The 16,524-nt window shown below is 39.1% G+C and overlaps 1 protein-coding gene across 8 annotated transcripts in view; it reads left to right on the plus strand.

Moving 5' to 3' along the window:
• Positions 1 to 16,524, plus strand: part of osbpl3b (oxysterol binding protein-like 3b) — a 94,942-nt gene that overhangs the window by 40,051 nt on the left and 38,367 nt on the right. For 6 of the 8 annotated variants that reach the window (XM_061953931.1, XM_061953938.1, XM_061953923.1 and 3 more), the window contains 5 exons: positions 9,569 to 9,701; positions 13,252 to 13,368; positions 15,780 to 15,833; positions 15,980 to 16,093; positions 16,293 to 16,457. In XM_061953931.1, coding sequence (XP_061809915.1) covers positions 9,606 to 9,701; positions 13,252 to 13,368; positions 15,780 to 15,833; positions 15,980 to 16,093; positions 16,293 to 16,457 — 546 coding nt within the window. In that variant the 5' untranslated portion in view covers positions 9,569 to 9,605. Of the gene's footprint in view, positions 1 to 9,386; positions 9,435 to 9,568; positions 9,702 to 13,251; positions 13,369 to 15,779; positions 15,834 to 15,979; positions 16,094 to 16,292; positions 16,458 to 16,524 lie in introns of all 8 variants that reach the window. The other 2 variants (XM_061953952.1, XM_061953945.1) reach the window with 1 other exon arrangement.

The raw sequence follows: 16,524 nt of genomic DNA on the forward strand, positions 1-16,524 counted from the left end.
CCACACCTAGTGTGTGTGTGACAATCATTGGTACATTAACTTAACTTTAACTTTACACATACAAACTGTAGCACACAAAAAAGCACATTTAATTAAAAAAAACGTTATTATGGTCTTACCTTTACTTATAAGTGCGGGAACAGTGGTGTTCGTGTTGGAGGAGTTGTGAATGAATGAAATATGAAATCCGTGCTGCAGTCTGCAGGTGTACCTAATGTTGTGTCCCTGCAGTCGTTCACGGCTCCTCCGGCGCGAGCATTGTTGTTTTTGCACTTTTTGGCTTCTTGTTAAGTGACTTTTTTTGGGTGGATTCGGTCTTGCATGTGGAGGGTTTGAGTGTGGGCTTTGGTTGGTGTGGCGCTCCTGTCGGGGGTGCATTCTGCGGCGGGGGTGCATTAACCGGCACTAGGAGGCGGGATTACTGCGAGCCTCACACAGTGCGTCTTCGCAGCCGTTTTATGATCGCTCAGCACAAGAAATACGTTACACACATACAGTTGTTGACAAAATACACTCTACATTATATACCTCAGATAACTAAACTATGGAAATGTATAATATAATTCATATAGCAATACGGTCTCACTGCACAGCAGGCCAGCAGTTAGCCGAGTCCGCAATCCAAGTTGAGGCACAACTGAGTGACGTGCCTCAACTGGCTGCTGATCACCGCAAGTCTCTTCTCAGTATTTGAACGGCAAATGTGAAAATTCAGCGATTTTAAATAAAAATAATCTAAAACTAAGTTAAATGGAAAATAACTTTATAGTATAATCACTGGATATATATAACAATTTAATACATTTTTTTTGTTTTTACATTTTTTTTCTTTTCATGACCGCACGTCACTGGTGTAGACACCACTAATATATGAATCGATCCTCGTTTTACGTGTCATGTACTGACTGTGATAATGCTGACACACCAACAGTTGTTCTGATCTTATCCCTCTCGAGACTCTTAATAAAATGTACTTGTTCATTTCCTGTTAATAGTTGCTAATCCCTTTTGCACCGAAAGCCCTCCAATGTCAAATGACTTTCTGTGAACAATATAACAAAATACAAACAATAGCAAAAATATAACACAACAAACGACACAACAAAAAAACTCAGATATTTATGGAAATAAACATAGAAGAGAACTGTAAAATACAGATCTTATCATGCTAATATCGATCCAATACTGACACTACCGTACTACCTCGGGATACAAGTTTAATTCGTTCTGTGACGCAACTCATACCTCGAAAACCCTGTATTGCAAAACAGCGTCACCCACTGAAATGAAATAAAATCAATTTATTCCGTGCTTGGCCTTGTCGAAACACAACCATTTTAACATGGTATTAAATTTTTTGGAGCTTCACCTGTACATCAAATGTACAAACAACTACAGTTTTATCAATTATGCAATAATAATGTAGAGCATTTAATTTGGAGGGCAGATTTCTGCGAATCGATTTTCATCGTTTACGTAAAAGAGCCGTTCCAAAGACTTGATTCGTTCACGAACATCTCATCTCCAGTAGCCGTCCATCTGTTACAGTCCAGTAGAAGGAAAACAAACAAAGCCAATTTGCTTCCCTATAAGTTGGACTCTAGCTGATACAGCCTGCTTTGCCAGTCCAAATGCATTCGCTGTTTTCCGTAGTCTTCCCTCGTCGGCCAGGTAATACAACGAACCCGCTACCTTTTTTTATCACACCCACAGGGGCCGCATTCTCGTCGACTCTCCTTCGACAAATGAACAAAATTTTTCCATAAGTACAATCACAGCTGACCTGGACACAACACAAATTTGTTGACAAACATATCACACCAGGCTGCCGTTCTTCCAGGGCTTATCCAAAACCGTCGCTCAACATTGCTGTGTTACATCCGAAATAGCTGCAATCGCGCGTTTTTTTCTCTTATGGTATTCATGTGTGATTTCCTCAAGCATTGTACTTGTAGAAGAAGGAGAAACACGAGCATGCTTGGATTACTCGCCACCATCTTTCCAGTCGTTATCTCCGAGTTACGATACCGCTTATTATGATGCAGGCTGTGGCGCGTTCTTTCTGACGTAACTTCATCACTGAACTCAGTTTGTAAATGATCAATAATTCGAGCCGGAGATTCAAGAAATAGACTGCGCACTTACCCGTGTAAAAAATTATCCAAGGAGGTGAACCTTAAACCAGTGGTTCTCAAACTTTTTTTGTCATCCCCCACTTTGGACAAGGGGGAGTTTTCAAGCCCCACCTGCCCCCATCGCCCCAACAGAACGCTAATGCCAAGCTTAACATTTTCAAATTTATTGAACATCAAGTAACATCAAGTTGTATACATTCAAACTCAATAACATAACATAACATCAAGTTCAATAATAAATAAGATAACTGTGCAGCTGTGGTATAACTTGCATCAAGTTCAATAATAAATAAAATAACTAAGCATGACTGACACCAGGTCTATTGCAGCGGGGAGAATGAGCTGCTCAGCAATTGTGTGAGGTGTCATGTACTGTTTTGTCATGTCCGAGCCACCGTAGCATGTGTTCAGTGTATGACGTCACGGGAGGGAGGGAGAGTTTGGACTCTCGAAGTTGTTAATAAACGGGAGCGATCCGAGGCATTGAGTTGAAACGTGTTGCCTGATTATTATTAAATTAAGACACCTAAATAAGCACATAGGTGAAACCGAGGACATAACATGTGTTTTTTTGCATTGTGCAATTCTGTATGCAACTCTATATGAAGCCATTTGAGCGTTACTGTTTACTGATGTAGCTTTTACCATGCGCTTCTCCTGTTGACGGTACTCTGTCAGTTTTCTTTGAAAGAAATCAAGTGGCTTATTGACGTGATTGGGGTGTGTGGTCTCGAGGTGTCTCTTTAATTTGTTGGGTCTCATGCTGTCTGCTGCTAGCGCTTTTAGACACAGAACACACAGGGGTCTCTCCTCTGCCTCCACCACCACTGCCGTGAATCCAAGAGCAAGATACCCTTCATCATATTTTCTTTTCGGTTGGCTTTATGGTTGATTAGGCCCGTCAGATTTTTGTTTTTCTGCAGGCGCTGGCTCTGGCTCTGGTTCGACGACCTTTGAGGTGCCAGTCACAAATGTATCCATTTTGTGTAATTGTGGTCCACACATTAGCCTGCTACCCATCCGCGCGAAAGTTTGATCCGCTTAGCCCCGCCCCTATTAGTTACTGTTGCTATGTCTGTCAAACTTTCGCTCCTACCGAAAAATTTAAAGCCTACAGGAAAAATAAGTAATTTACATTTATTTATATAGCGGATTCCACAGACAGAATCACAAAGTGATTTACAGTGTGTATAGAAAATGAAAGCATAGTAAAAAAAAAAATCTAAGAATATAATTTTTTTTAAATAATTAAAGTGAAATGTCCTCCCGTTCCTCGCGCCCCACCTGTCATGTCTCTATTCCCCACCAGTGGGGCGCGCCCCACACTTTGAGAAACGCTGCCTTAAACGATGGGTTAGTGTGGCTGACACGGGGCCTAGGCTAAATAATTATTCGTTTAAGGAGTTATCCGGCTTAATGTAGACAGGGCCTAAGTCTTTGTGTTTAGGTGTCTCCTCCCTGCTTTGATCACTATAACCTGCAGTGGGCCAAACAGCTGTTAGTTCCCTAGTGGGTAGAGTAACAACCAATTAGTGCCTGTTGTTCATAAGTCCTCCTTAGGATAACAAGCCACTACTGTGCCACTGACGGCATCAACCGAATGTGGTTTTTATATGTTGACATTGTAAGCCATGCAAAAACATACTGTTAATGAGTGTGTGTGAAGTGCAGCAGTTAACTGAAGGTTGCCATCTCCTGAAAAGGCCCCAATTATTTTTACACTCTGGTGAAGTGATGATGTGGTTTTCCACTGTTGATGGCACGCCTCACGACATCCTGACATCTGACAATTTGCCAGTTTGAGGATGCAGAGAAGCGTTTTGTTACACTGCCTATTTCACCCAAAAGAGAGAATTTGATTGCTCAGTTTGTTTATTGTACATAAATGCATGTTTGCATGTCTACACCTGGTTCAGTTGGTTCACTAAAAACGTTTCCAACATCATGTGTATGTAGCTATTGCATTTTATGGGACTGCCAATCAGCTACAGTGAAAGCAATCCACTTCCATTAATGGATGGTTAGGGCTTTATCTTCTGGATAGTTGCATATCACATACGCACAGATAAAATCTATTGTTTTCCACAAGACTGCAAGCTAAATGTGTGTGTGTGTGGCGGGAGATGGAATGGTTGGGTGTAAGTAATTAGTGTTTCCGTGTTAAAGTGTCCAGTAACACCAGAAAAGTACTCAGATTCTCAAGGGGTACTTTCAAGGTTTTCCCCAAATTGCCAAAATGCGATGACATCATATTGACCGAGGTCAATATGATGTCATCATATAATTAATGACGCATTTATTTTCTTTAAACAGGCTTAAAAAAATGTCTACATACATTTAAAAACAAATCTGTGTTAACTTATTAGTAATTAGTAATAACATTTAATTGATTTTATTTTATAGTTTTGCTCTATTTTCAATTGTAGCTGCTTATATACTACAATGTACTTTGTTGAGAATTTTTCAAGTTTGTAGAGACTTCTCCAATTATTTTAGTGACATTTTCATCATTGAAACGATTAGCAACAAATCTAGCATCTTTTTCTGGTGTTATTGGAGGCTCGTGTTTACAGACTTTTACTTCTGTCGCTCGATGTCTGCGAGGAACAGCGAGAGCTGCAGCGAGCCTGACTTTACACTTGCTTTGCTGCAGCCTTTCTCTTCCTAAAAGCTGCCACTGTCCTCATTTTGTAGATCTGTGTCGCGGGTATATCTCAGATATATTAAAGTACGTCCACATTGCATACATCCTGCATCCGCTGCAGACAATCGTGTGAGTCTTGCCTACGTCATCCCAACATCCGGTTTCGGCAGCGATATTTCGGGGATCAAAGTCTTTTTTGGCGGCCCGATTTTCGTTGTATCACTAGTTAATAGTTCGCAAATAATTCGCTATATACATACAAATTAATACAATATATTACTTAAATTTGTTTTCACGCAAAAACCTTCAGTTTTAAGGTATGGCGGCTTGGTGGTGAAACCCTAACTTATACACGCTTAACCATTGTGCACCCCTAGGGCCCAAAATGTGCATTACATCCCTATGTGATATGATATTTCAGTTTGAAGGATATCAAATTTCACTTGGGGGTTTTCCAAATACTTTTTTTTCATGAAATTGCATTGTGGTTTTGATTGCAACGTTGTTAGAATAGGATGTAAACAAAGTATACACACTTTTTCTTAAAAACTCCCATTATAACTGCTATTATTAAACAAACGGTAACCTTAAATTACTATGAAAACCAAGTTAGTCTTATTGTTGCTGATTAAAAAAGAAGAAAATATAGTTTTGGTGTAAATGCGCCCTTTAATCACCAGATAATGGCAAAAAACATGAACATAATTCTCAGGGCTTTGATTAGCATTAACGAGTTCAATTACTATTAAACCGCTGAGATGCAATACAAATTGGGCAGTTATACTGTATATAACATGGCATGTGTATATTAAAGGACAATAAATAAAACCGAGTCTTGCCTGCTTTCGCTCTCATTCTAGCTGTAAAAAAAATGTTTTTTTTGTCTACTTAATGTATCAAAGTCAACTTTGTCATGACCTTACCCAACCTCAAATACTCCATTCTGCAACTTATTTTACAAATATTGCATATATTTTCAATTTCCCAATATAGAAAACGTTAAAAAAATTAAAATAAATCTATAAAATTTCAATCGTTGAAAGTAAAAACTTATTACACTTTTTAACAGAGGTGGGACCAAGTCATTGCTTTGCAAGTCACAAGTAAGTCTCAAGTCTTTACCCTCAAGTCTCGAGTCAAGTCCCGAGTCAAGACAGGGCAAGTCCGAGTCAAGTCCAAAGTCAAGACTGGAAAGTCTCAAGTCAAGTCCCAAGTCCTGCATTTTGAGTTTCAAGTCCTTTCAAGTCATTTAACCACAGACTAATATATTTACACAGATTGTGTATGCTTTTAAAACGCTGTATTTATTTATTAAAACAAGTGCATTTGAAATTGCAGGGAAAAAGATAGTGCTGACATTGCACTTCAAAATAGCACTATTAACCAGTCATTTTAAACATGTAACTCATTCCTTTACAGAATAAACACATTTGAAAAAAACAAGTGCAACTGTACTTATTTGCACAAAAGTGTTAACATTGTATTTCCATGGCATATTGCATTGTAACTAGTTCCACAGCAGTTTCTATCCTGTTCTTACCTTATCTCATTGATCTCATCTCATACTGTATGTGTGTTTATGTGTGCGTACACATGAAAAACATAACAAATATATGAACATAACAATGAACAGAGTTGTACTTTTTAGATGTCAGGACCCTATGCAATATGTACACATATTCTTAATATAGTATACATTTTAACTGACCTTTATTTGACTATGTTTGTCTTTTTGTAGGTGGCTAAAATACGCGGTGCTGCTGACTGCCGTCTAACGTTACGTTACTGTGTGTGATACATTGACTAACGTAATGTTACTGTGTGTGATACATTGACTAACGTAATGTTACTGTGTGTGATACATTGACTAACGTTACGTTACTGTGTGTGATACATTGACTAACGTAACGTTATGTATAAGTACCTCATGAAACCCTGCTTAAAAAAAAATCACTTGACAAAAAGTATGAATAAGGTAGCAAACTGCAGTGGACGCAACAGATTGCCGTGTTTGCAATGACGTTATAACCATAGACATCTTATAAGTAGACGCAGCATTGGTTGCTGTGACGTGAGCAATTTGCCCGCCATCTTGAAGTGCTGATGAGGAGCCGGCGAGCAGCCTAAACTGACAGTTGAAAGGTAGAAAACAAAGATGGTGTTCAGCGTTTTCCTGCTCAAATGAGCGGACTGTTGAAAATAGGAATCGGGGGATTACTTTTCACAAGTAAGATTTAACATTAACGTACTATTGGTTGTATTTTATGAAAATAATATTACCACAGAGTTGAGAAGGATCAAAGATCTTCAATATTTGTATGTGAAAATCACAAAGAAATCTTCTGGGGGAGGATGACGTCCCTACAGGGGTTTGGTTTACAAACTTTCAGTCCCACCTAAAACAAAATTCACCAGCCACTACTGATTATGATGCATTCTCATTTTAGGCAAAGTATAAGACAATACTTTCTTAACAGTATAATTGTAACCAGGAATCAGTCTTCAAGTAACAATATTCAAATACTAACATTGTTGGGTTAAACAGAATTTGGTTTTATTCTGAATCCAGTGAAACAGATTGGTGGTGTTAGCTGATATGAAGACTTTCAGGTGTTTATATATGTTTAAGTATTTGGCAGACGCTTTTATCCAAAGCGACTTACATAAAATAATACATATAAAACAATCACTGCAAACATTATCATTTAAGGGAAGAATGTAATAGAAAATATCAATACAAAGTGTCAAGACAGAATAAACTCTCTGCTGCTGAAGCAACAGAGATACAGTCTATAGGTCCCTAAGATATATAGATATCTAATGTATTCATACATTGTTTATGTAGGATACACGCATATGTATATATAACCTAATCATATTGTTTCTTCAACTTAAAAATAGCTTACCGTTTTTTTTCCCCTTCTCTGGGATTATATTCCCAGTTTTGATCTCGGACGTCTGGTCACTTATAGCGTATAAGAATATTATATTACTGTTAAGCAAACTATGAATAATAAAACACGCCAAAACATGTGTCTGTTACACACGTATGACAAAAAAGCGCGTGAAAATCAGTGGTATTCAGTGAGGTAAAATGAATTAAATGCGCTGACAGTTCATTGCTCCTGCCAAATGAATTGCACTGAGTGGAGCGGATCACCACTCCAAGATGGCGGCCCCGCGCCTCGTCTGCGCCAGTAGGAGTAGCGCTCTATGCTGCGTCTACTTATAAGATGTCTATGGTTATAACGTTAGCAGTGAGTTTGCAGCCTCACTGATTTAACTACACAACAAATAAAAGTCACGTTACTTAGCCAATAAACGTTATCTTACATTCAAAACTTACCCTTCTTTGTGCAACTTCAAATGTCGAACGAAGTTGGAAGTTGTTGCGTCTCCGTCTGTAATATTCGAACTGCGTGATTTGCATACGGCAATTCGTTTTTTGTTGACCAAGTCGTAGTTTTTATACCCGAACGAAACCAACTTTAACATAATTGTTTATCACTGGCACGTTGTTGGACAACTCTTGTTCATTGGTTGTCCTGCAATTTGATTGGATGAATGCTGTGTGATGAAAACAACGTAGTTCTAATTTGATTGGCTGTTGTACTGACAGCACACCAGCTGACAGGAATAACACGCTGATAGACAGACGAAGAAAATGAAAAATACGGAGCGCTCCCAAATAACTTTTTAAGCTTTGGATTTTGGGGAAAGTGGCAAGTCATGTCAAGTCATGTCAAGTCAAAAGGCTCAAGTCCAAGTGAAGTCACAAGTCATTGATGTTAAAGTCTAAGTCGAGTTGCAAGTCTCTTTACATTTTGTCAAGTCGAGTCTAAAGTCATCAAATTCATGACTCGAGTCTGACTCGAGTCCAAGTCATGTGACTCGAGTCCACACCTCTGCTTTTTAATGAGTGGTTTCCATTTGGATCCTAAGAGTAAGTGTGTATAGTCAATCTTAACCTTGCACAAGGTTTAATATAGCAACAACCTTGTTAAGTTGGCAACACATTCTCTGTCAGACCAGGTGTCTCATCTTTAAAACTGTGTGTGAACTACTGCCTAAAAGTCTGCAGAAAACGAAAACTATTAATTCCAATGAGTGGTTGTGTTATCATAGATCACATACTTTGCGTGGAAAACAACTAATGAAACTTTTTGGCCCTCGTTTTGTGCGTATGCAAGCTTTTATAAATGTGACCACATACGTTGTCTACTGTACAGAGTTGGAATGAAAAGTTACTCTCACACACAGTCCACTTATAATGTGTTGTTTATGAGCGAGGGCAATCGGCAGCACCAAATGTATTTGTGGCAGACCACTTTATATAAATTAATGTATGAGAAACACTGCAACTAATTATACATGCACATATCTTTAAATGCATAATAAATTAATAATGCACACAAAATCTGAGATCCAACTAAGATGCACCTATAGCTTTCTGCACACTTTTGAGAATTACAAAAGAATATGATAAAAGCCTAAGACCTTTTGATTTTTTAACGCTTAGCACTCTCTGTAAGTGTGCAATATGAATAATTTAGACTGCAGTTGAACACAACTTTACGACCGGACTTGTTTGTCAATTTCATTTTCAGGTCCCTCATTGCACCCCATATTGGAGACACAAAAACAAATCACTCTAAGTAAGCTAATGTATTTTTCAGTGAGACTCAGCTGAAAAGCTTTTAAGAGCCCTGAATATTAAAGCCATCTTTTTTCTTCCACCTTCGCCCCCCATGACCTCGTGTCCACTTCTGTTTTCTCACTCGCTTCACAGGAATGTTGCTGCTACTCCAATCATAGTGTATAGTGAAATGGGCTCAGAAGAGCGCATCTCAGCCATGTCGCAGAAGATTTCAAACTTGTCACGCAGCAACAGCAGCTCCTCATCGAAACTTGACAGCCGACAGGTAATATGAAACTTGATTGTGCCCATCATGCACAGCTTCTTTTTCTGGTGTGTTCATTCAGAGTTTGTGCTTCTCTTTATTTATGTAATGTATATACAGTACTTGCATGACACTATGTTTGCATGCGGGTCAGTTTGTATTCACATTAGATGTTGCATTTTTTTGTAATGTGAACAGTTACATAACGAGATCGGATTTGACAAAAAAAAAAAATTGTACATCCTACACTGCAGTGTGAACATAGCCTTAAAGGGGAACATTATCACAATTTCAGAAGGGTTGAAACCATTAAAAATCAGTTCCCAGTGGCTTATTTTATTTTTCGAAGTTTTTTCAAAATTTTACCCATCACGCAATATCCCTAAAAAAAACCTTCAAAGTGCCTGATTTTAACCATCGTTATATACACCCGTCCATTTTCCTGTGACGTCACACAGTGATGCCAATACAAACAAACATGGCGGATAGAACAGCAAGGTATAGCGACATTAGCTCGGATTCAGACTCGGATTTCAGCGGCTTAACACTGTCTGATAAGATAATTACTAACAACTATGAACTAGGTTTACAGCATATGAAATACATTTGGCAACAACATGCACTTTGAGAGTGCAGACAGCCCATTTCAGGCGCGCTAAGAACATATATTTTTCCACAATTTCAGCACTCAGGTTAACCATACCTAAATAGACACAAAATACTGCATTACACAAGACTACCCGAATGTACTCGAATGATTGAAAAAAATAAATGTTTTTAAGCTAAATTATTGGTAAACACAGTTTATGTATAATAATTTACGTAAAACCGCGAGTAATGAATAAAGTTTTCATCAATTAATATATTCTGTAGACATACCCTCATCCGCTCTCTTTTCCTGAAAGCTGATCTGTCCAGTTTTGGAGTTGATGTCAGCAGGCCAGGGAAGCTAGGGTAGATATCTTTCTTCTCTTGATCATCTTCGGTGGCATAAGGGACGGTGTGAGCCAAGACATCCAGGGGGTTTAGCTCGCTCGTCTGCGGGAACAAACTGCCGCCATTGCTTGCCGTGCTACCGAGGTCCTTTGTCCCTGAATAGCTCACACACTCCGGCAGATTCAATGGGGGTCTGGCAGCAGATTTCTTTGACTTTATAGTTGGAAATGCATCTGCTTTGAGTGTCGCAGGATATCCACACATTCTTGCCATCTCTGTCGTAGCATAGCTTTCGTCGGTAAAGTGTGCGGAACAAACGACTGACCATTTCGTCGGCTTTCCCCACACCCTCGTATTTTGAACAAATTTCGTCCAATTTCTTGCCACTTTCGCATCTTTGGGCCACTGGTGCAACTTGAATCCGTCCCTGTTCGTGTTGTTACACCCTCTGACAACACACCGACGAAAGTGAGAAAACGGCGGATTGCTTCCCGATGTGACGTCATCGGCAGCGAATAATAGAAAGGCGTTTAATTCGCCAAAATTCACCCATTTAGAGTTCGGAAATCGGTTCAAAAAATATATGGTCTTTTTTCTGCAACATCAAGGTATATATTGACGCTTACATAGGTCTGGTGATAATGTTCCCCTTTAATTACGTGTCGAAGTCCTCCTCCAGGCTAAACGCCCTTCAACTGCAACGCCTATGTTTTAGTTTTTAGCACTTCCATATCGAGTCTACTGATAAATATAAGTTAAAATGCCTGTACAAGCCAGTCTGCCCCATAATAGGAGAATAGAGAAAAATAAGGAGCTTATTGGTTACTATACAACTTTGGACTACAACTGAATAAAAAATGCCGGACACGCACAAATTTCTTCGGGTAAACATCTACCATATAAGGAGATATCCCCAAAATACGTCACTAAAGTCTCAAATTCTAATCGACTCGTTTGGAGCAAGTTTGAAAGACAAGATTTTTTTAATGGATATACTTTGCTATGCCTCCATGGTTTGATTCCAATTTCTCAGGATTTATGGCGATCCCAAATACACAAAAACAGATATGAACAGGTAGGACAAGTTGGTTTTGCATAATAGGACCGTTTCAATATTAGCATGTCAATTTATCACCAAACATAACTCTGGTTCCACTGCTACCCCCATCAACCAAGGTGTGCCACAAGGCTCTATACTTGGTCTCCTTCTGTGGAAAATTTACATTCTAGCCCTCGCTCAACTTGGTCAACTACTATGAGAGCGCTCTGGTGTACTGAGCATGCCTATGGACACGGTCATCACCCTAACCCTCATCCACCTTAGCTGTTTCAGTTCAGGTAATTAAGTTGATAAACTCCTTCTACTTACCTTGAAAATCACTCCACTCAATCTTTCCTTTGCCTCACGTACATGGCCTTTTGTAGCATTGCAGTCTTTTGACACCAACCCACTCTTATTTGTGAAAATGAAAGTAATTGTACCAATAAACTTTTTTTTTTTATAATTATGTCCCCAACTAACTTCCTCCTTTAGAAAGCAGTGATTAAATTACTGAATGACCTCAAACTGAATTTTCCACTATTGCTATTGAACCATCTACTCAATTAAGTTTTATATTGCATCGTTCTTTTAATGCTATTCCAATCTGCAACGTCAGCTTCACCTCTCATGCTGCCACAGACTTCTGAGGACTTTGGCACCACGAGCTAACTGTTACGGTTGTTGCGCCAACTCGTATGTCATTAATTTTTCATAGCCCACAAAAGCTTTTCCGTTTGTAAATACAAGTAGTAGGAGATTGTAACTGCTGTTTGCCCACAAGTCATACCACCAACATGAAACAAGGTGCTCGTGCAGGTTTTGGCTCCTCAATACTCGCAGGGCCATCATGATGTAACCTGTATATGTCCCTGTGCAAGGCTGGAGACATCTATATGTGTAAATTGGCATATTTTCCTTTAATCTACGTCACTGCTGTCACTTTCGACCTGGAAGACAAGTGACTCACGACGTGACTCTGTCATGGGGGCATATGACAAACCCTCAAACGAAAAGAAAACGTCTCCTTTTACTCCTCCTTCATTGGTTATTTTAGACAGATTCACTCCCACTGGTTATTTTTGTACACTGGAGGTTTTCAAAATAAGTTCTTAGGACCACCAAACCACAGCCATGACAATGTCATCATTTGTATGTGAATACTCACTGCCCCGATTTACATTTGTATTTGATTGATTGATTGATTGATTAAGAAGTTTATTGACATCTTAAAGAATTGAATCCATGTAATGCTTTAAAAAGGCAAATGGATGGCACAAAAAGCCAAAAGGCTTGTTTCCATTGTGGTCCATTAAATATTCATCACGTTTGATACATTCAATATTAAAAGATATATAACCTGTAACATGTATACAAAAAATTACGTTAAAAAAAAAAGGATAAATTATGTACATATACACAGTATACATGTCAGGTGATTTGAAAAACAATATATACAAAAAATGGGGGCAAGGGGTGTATGCACTATGTACATGAAGTATTAAGTATCACTATGGCAAATGTAGGTTCAGCTATCGTGTACAATAATAGTTTTCATCCCCGTCGTCCACTAAATTGCTTATATTTCACCCACAGGACAGCTGGGAATTTGTGGAGGGTCTGCGTGGAGGCTTGGGCGGTGCCCTGGAGCCCCAGAAGCAGGAAGGTTATGTGCTAAAGAAGAGAAAGTGGCCCCTCAAGGGCTGGCATAAGGTATCCACCTCCTGTTTGATGTTTGAATACAGTATGTATCTTTCCCACAGTGTAGCCATGCATTCAGAGTAATTCTTAAGGCTTTAGTTATTATCAAACAAAGTGGCTGTGTGCGGGAATTAATTTGCTTGGTAGGTGCATAAGTCGGGATGTAACAATATTAAAATGTCATACCATGGTCATCATGACCAAAATGATCACGGCTATCATTATTATTGCGGTAGTGTTGAATGTGCTCAATAAGTACTTATACATACACTGAATAACTACAATAAATACAATACAATACAATAAATAGACACACTGTTAGAAACACCACTATTTTGTATGTTTTGTGTTTCTTATTCTTCACTGATAGTGTTTCAATCTTAGTATTTAATCTGTTTTAATGGCTAAGCTTCTATTGTTTATACGTATATTGTTTTGTACTGTAGCACTTTAAGATTTATTTAAATGAAAAGTGCGAAACAAATAAAATCGGTTTTAAGTTTTTATTATTTCTGGAGGGCTTTGTGCACCCTTACTCTGTTCAGCAGTCCTTAAACGCACCTTAAAAACACCTCCGAGTATAGAACAATCACTTTGTTCTAAGAGAGCACAGCTGGTAGGTTGAAAGTGCATGATTGAATATCTTAGTTCCTCAGACAGTATTGTGTTATATAAGTTTGGATTGGAGTATGTCTAAGGATGGGTACTGTTAACATTTGAACTGATACGGTACCAATTTCCAGTACCTGAGAATTGTTTCCGGTCGGTACAATTTTTCAGTATTTTTTAGGTGTTGATAAATATTTAATTGTTGAAAATAAAGTAAAAAATTGTATTGCAACATTTAAAACATGACCTTATTTACCTGCAGTCCAGTTTTTATATCTTGTTTTTTTATACGATTCCTGAATTTCAATTAAAGTTGTAATTCCAAGACGCGAAATGTCAGCAGTGTACAGTTTGTGTGTTGGCTAGTCAGTTCAGTCTGTTGAAATGGTCATGTAAAATCGCTAATGCTAATTAGTAGCGTGTCAATAGCAAAACCAATGTATATTAGCATGAAGCCAGTGCATTTTTGTAAAGGGGAGCCTTACTTAACTTACGTTGAAAAACGTTTTTTGAGTCAGTTACTTTGTTGGTATTAAAAATTGCAACATTACCTCGAGGTAGTTTAGTTGAGTCGGCTCTGAATCAGCAACCAGGTGTGACGTCACGCACAACCCAGGTACTGTATCATGGCATTGTTGGATTTTAGGTAAATCAATGCCTAGTAGAACCATCAGGATTTGTTCGGTGCCAAAAAAGTACCGGATTCGGTACCCATCCCTTTGTATGTTGTTTCTTTAATGTGGAAATATGTTAATGTCTCTTGTTTTTGGACAATCATTGGTACTTTAACTTAACTTAATGTTAGCATTTAAGTTGGCGATCTAGCACCAGTCAGTCTGTCAGTTTATCAAAGTGCAGTTATCAATCACAGTTTTTTGATCATTTTTATCTAAAGAGTAACAAAATAATTAGTTTAATCATCCATCCATCCATCCATCCATCCATTTTCTACCGCTTATTCCCTTCGGGGTCGCGGGGGGCGCTGGAGCCTATCTCAGCTACAATCGGGCGGAAGGCGGGGTACACCCTGGACAAGTCGCCACCTCATCGCAGGGCCAACACAGATAGACAGACAACATTCACACTCACATCCACACACTAGGGTCAATTTAGTGTTGCCAATCAACCTATCCCCAGGTGCATGTTTTTGGAGGTGGGAGGAAGCCGGAGTACCCGGAGGGAACCCACGCAGTCACGGGGAGAACATGCAAACTCCACACAGAAAGATCCCGAGGCCGGGATTGAACTCACTACTACTCAGGACCTTCGTATTGTGAGGCAGACGCACTAACCCCTCTGCCTCTGTTTAATCATTTCAATCTAAATCATTACATATCTATGCATAAGTGACTTTTATGCAGCTTTAAAAGCATGTGGTAGACTGCCTGAAAAGATGGATGGATGAAAATATTGGTTTACTAAACATACATTTTTCATTTTAAACAAATCTGCAGATTGTCTTTTAACTAATGGAGCAAGCTTTCTGCATGCAGTTAATGATCCTAGCCGCCAAAGAGTCGCATACGACCTGTTGATGCACCGCCTCAGAGCTGCATCCTGGTGTTCCTCTCAGATGCATTAACTGATGGCCTGCTGGTTAATTGAGCTGTATATATTTAGTATTGACATGCAGTCTGAGCCCATGTTGTTCTTGTGCACTCACTAGTCACATGTACAAGTAAAAGCTTCAGCGCTTAAAGTCATGTTGGGGAAGTGCTTGAGGGAAATGGTTATAATGACAGAGAGTTAAATTAGAGGTTGACATCTAATAAGGTTGTATCTTACTACAATATTGTCTTTCTGTGTTCCGATAGAGATATTTTTCCCTGGACAAGGGCATCCTGAAGTACGGCAAGTGCAATGCTGACGTGAGTGTCTACCGGCTGAAAATGATGTGGCCTTGTCAGTTACTCATGAATAAGTCTCAGAGTGTGTTTTTACCTGTCAATCACACTAACAATTTATTGATTTTTAAAGCTGTGATCTAGTGTAGTCTGCATGTTTTGACTTGCAGATTGAGAAAGGGAAGCTCCATGGCTGCATTGATGTGGGCCTCTCTGTTATGGCCATTAAGAAGAAAGCGAAGTGCATCGATCTCGATGCTGAGGAGAACATCTATCACCTGAAGGTAAACCGCTAGGCTAGTTAATAGCTTCCATCCAGTGATTTATGGGAAATTGGGTACAGGAACATGCAATATTCACATTATTTTCCTTGCTGGACGTTACGGTACTTATATGTCTTCAGAATGTCCTTGTGTTGTGTATGTGTGTGACAAGGCATTGTTTGTGCCACCTCACTTGTCCTTGTGCTCATGCCTTGGGCAGATCAAGTCACAGGAGCTGTTTGATGAATGGGTGTCCAAGTTACGTCACCATCGGCTCTATCGGCAAAATGAGATTGCCATGTGTCCCAGTGACAAGTCCTTCCACTTTCCCCACTACCCCTCCCCCACCTCTCCAGGTTTTGCTGACGGCGCTTCTGTTAGAAAGGTATACATATTTGAATTCATCACAGGACTTGTTCTTGTGTTGTCATATTTTTAAATTAGAAAAGTAT

The sequence above is a fragment of the Nerophis lumbriciformis genome, linkage group LG04 (assembly GCF_033978685.3).
Source record: "Nerophis lumbriciformis linkage group LG04, RoL_Nlum_v2.1, whole genome shotgun sequence".
In the NCBI taxonomy this organism is placed as follows: domain Eukaryota; kingdom Metazoa; phylum Chordata; class Actinopteri; order Syngnathiformes; family Syngnathidae; genus Nerophis; species Nerophis lumbriciformis.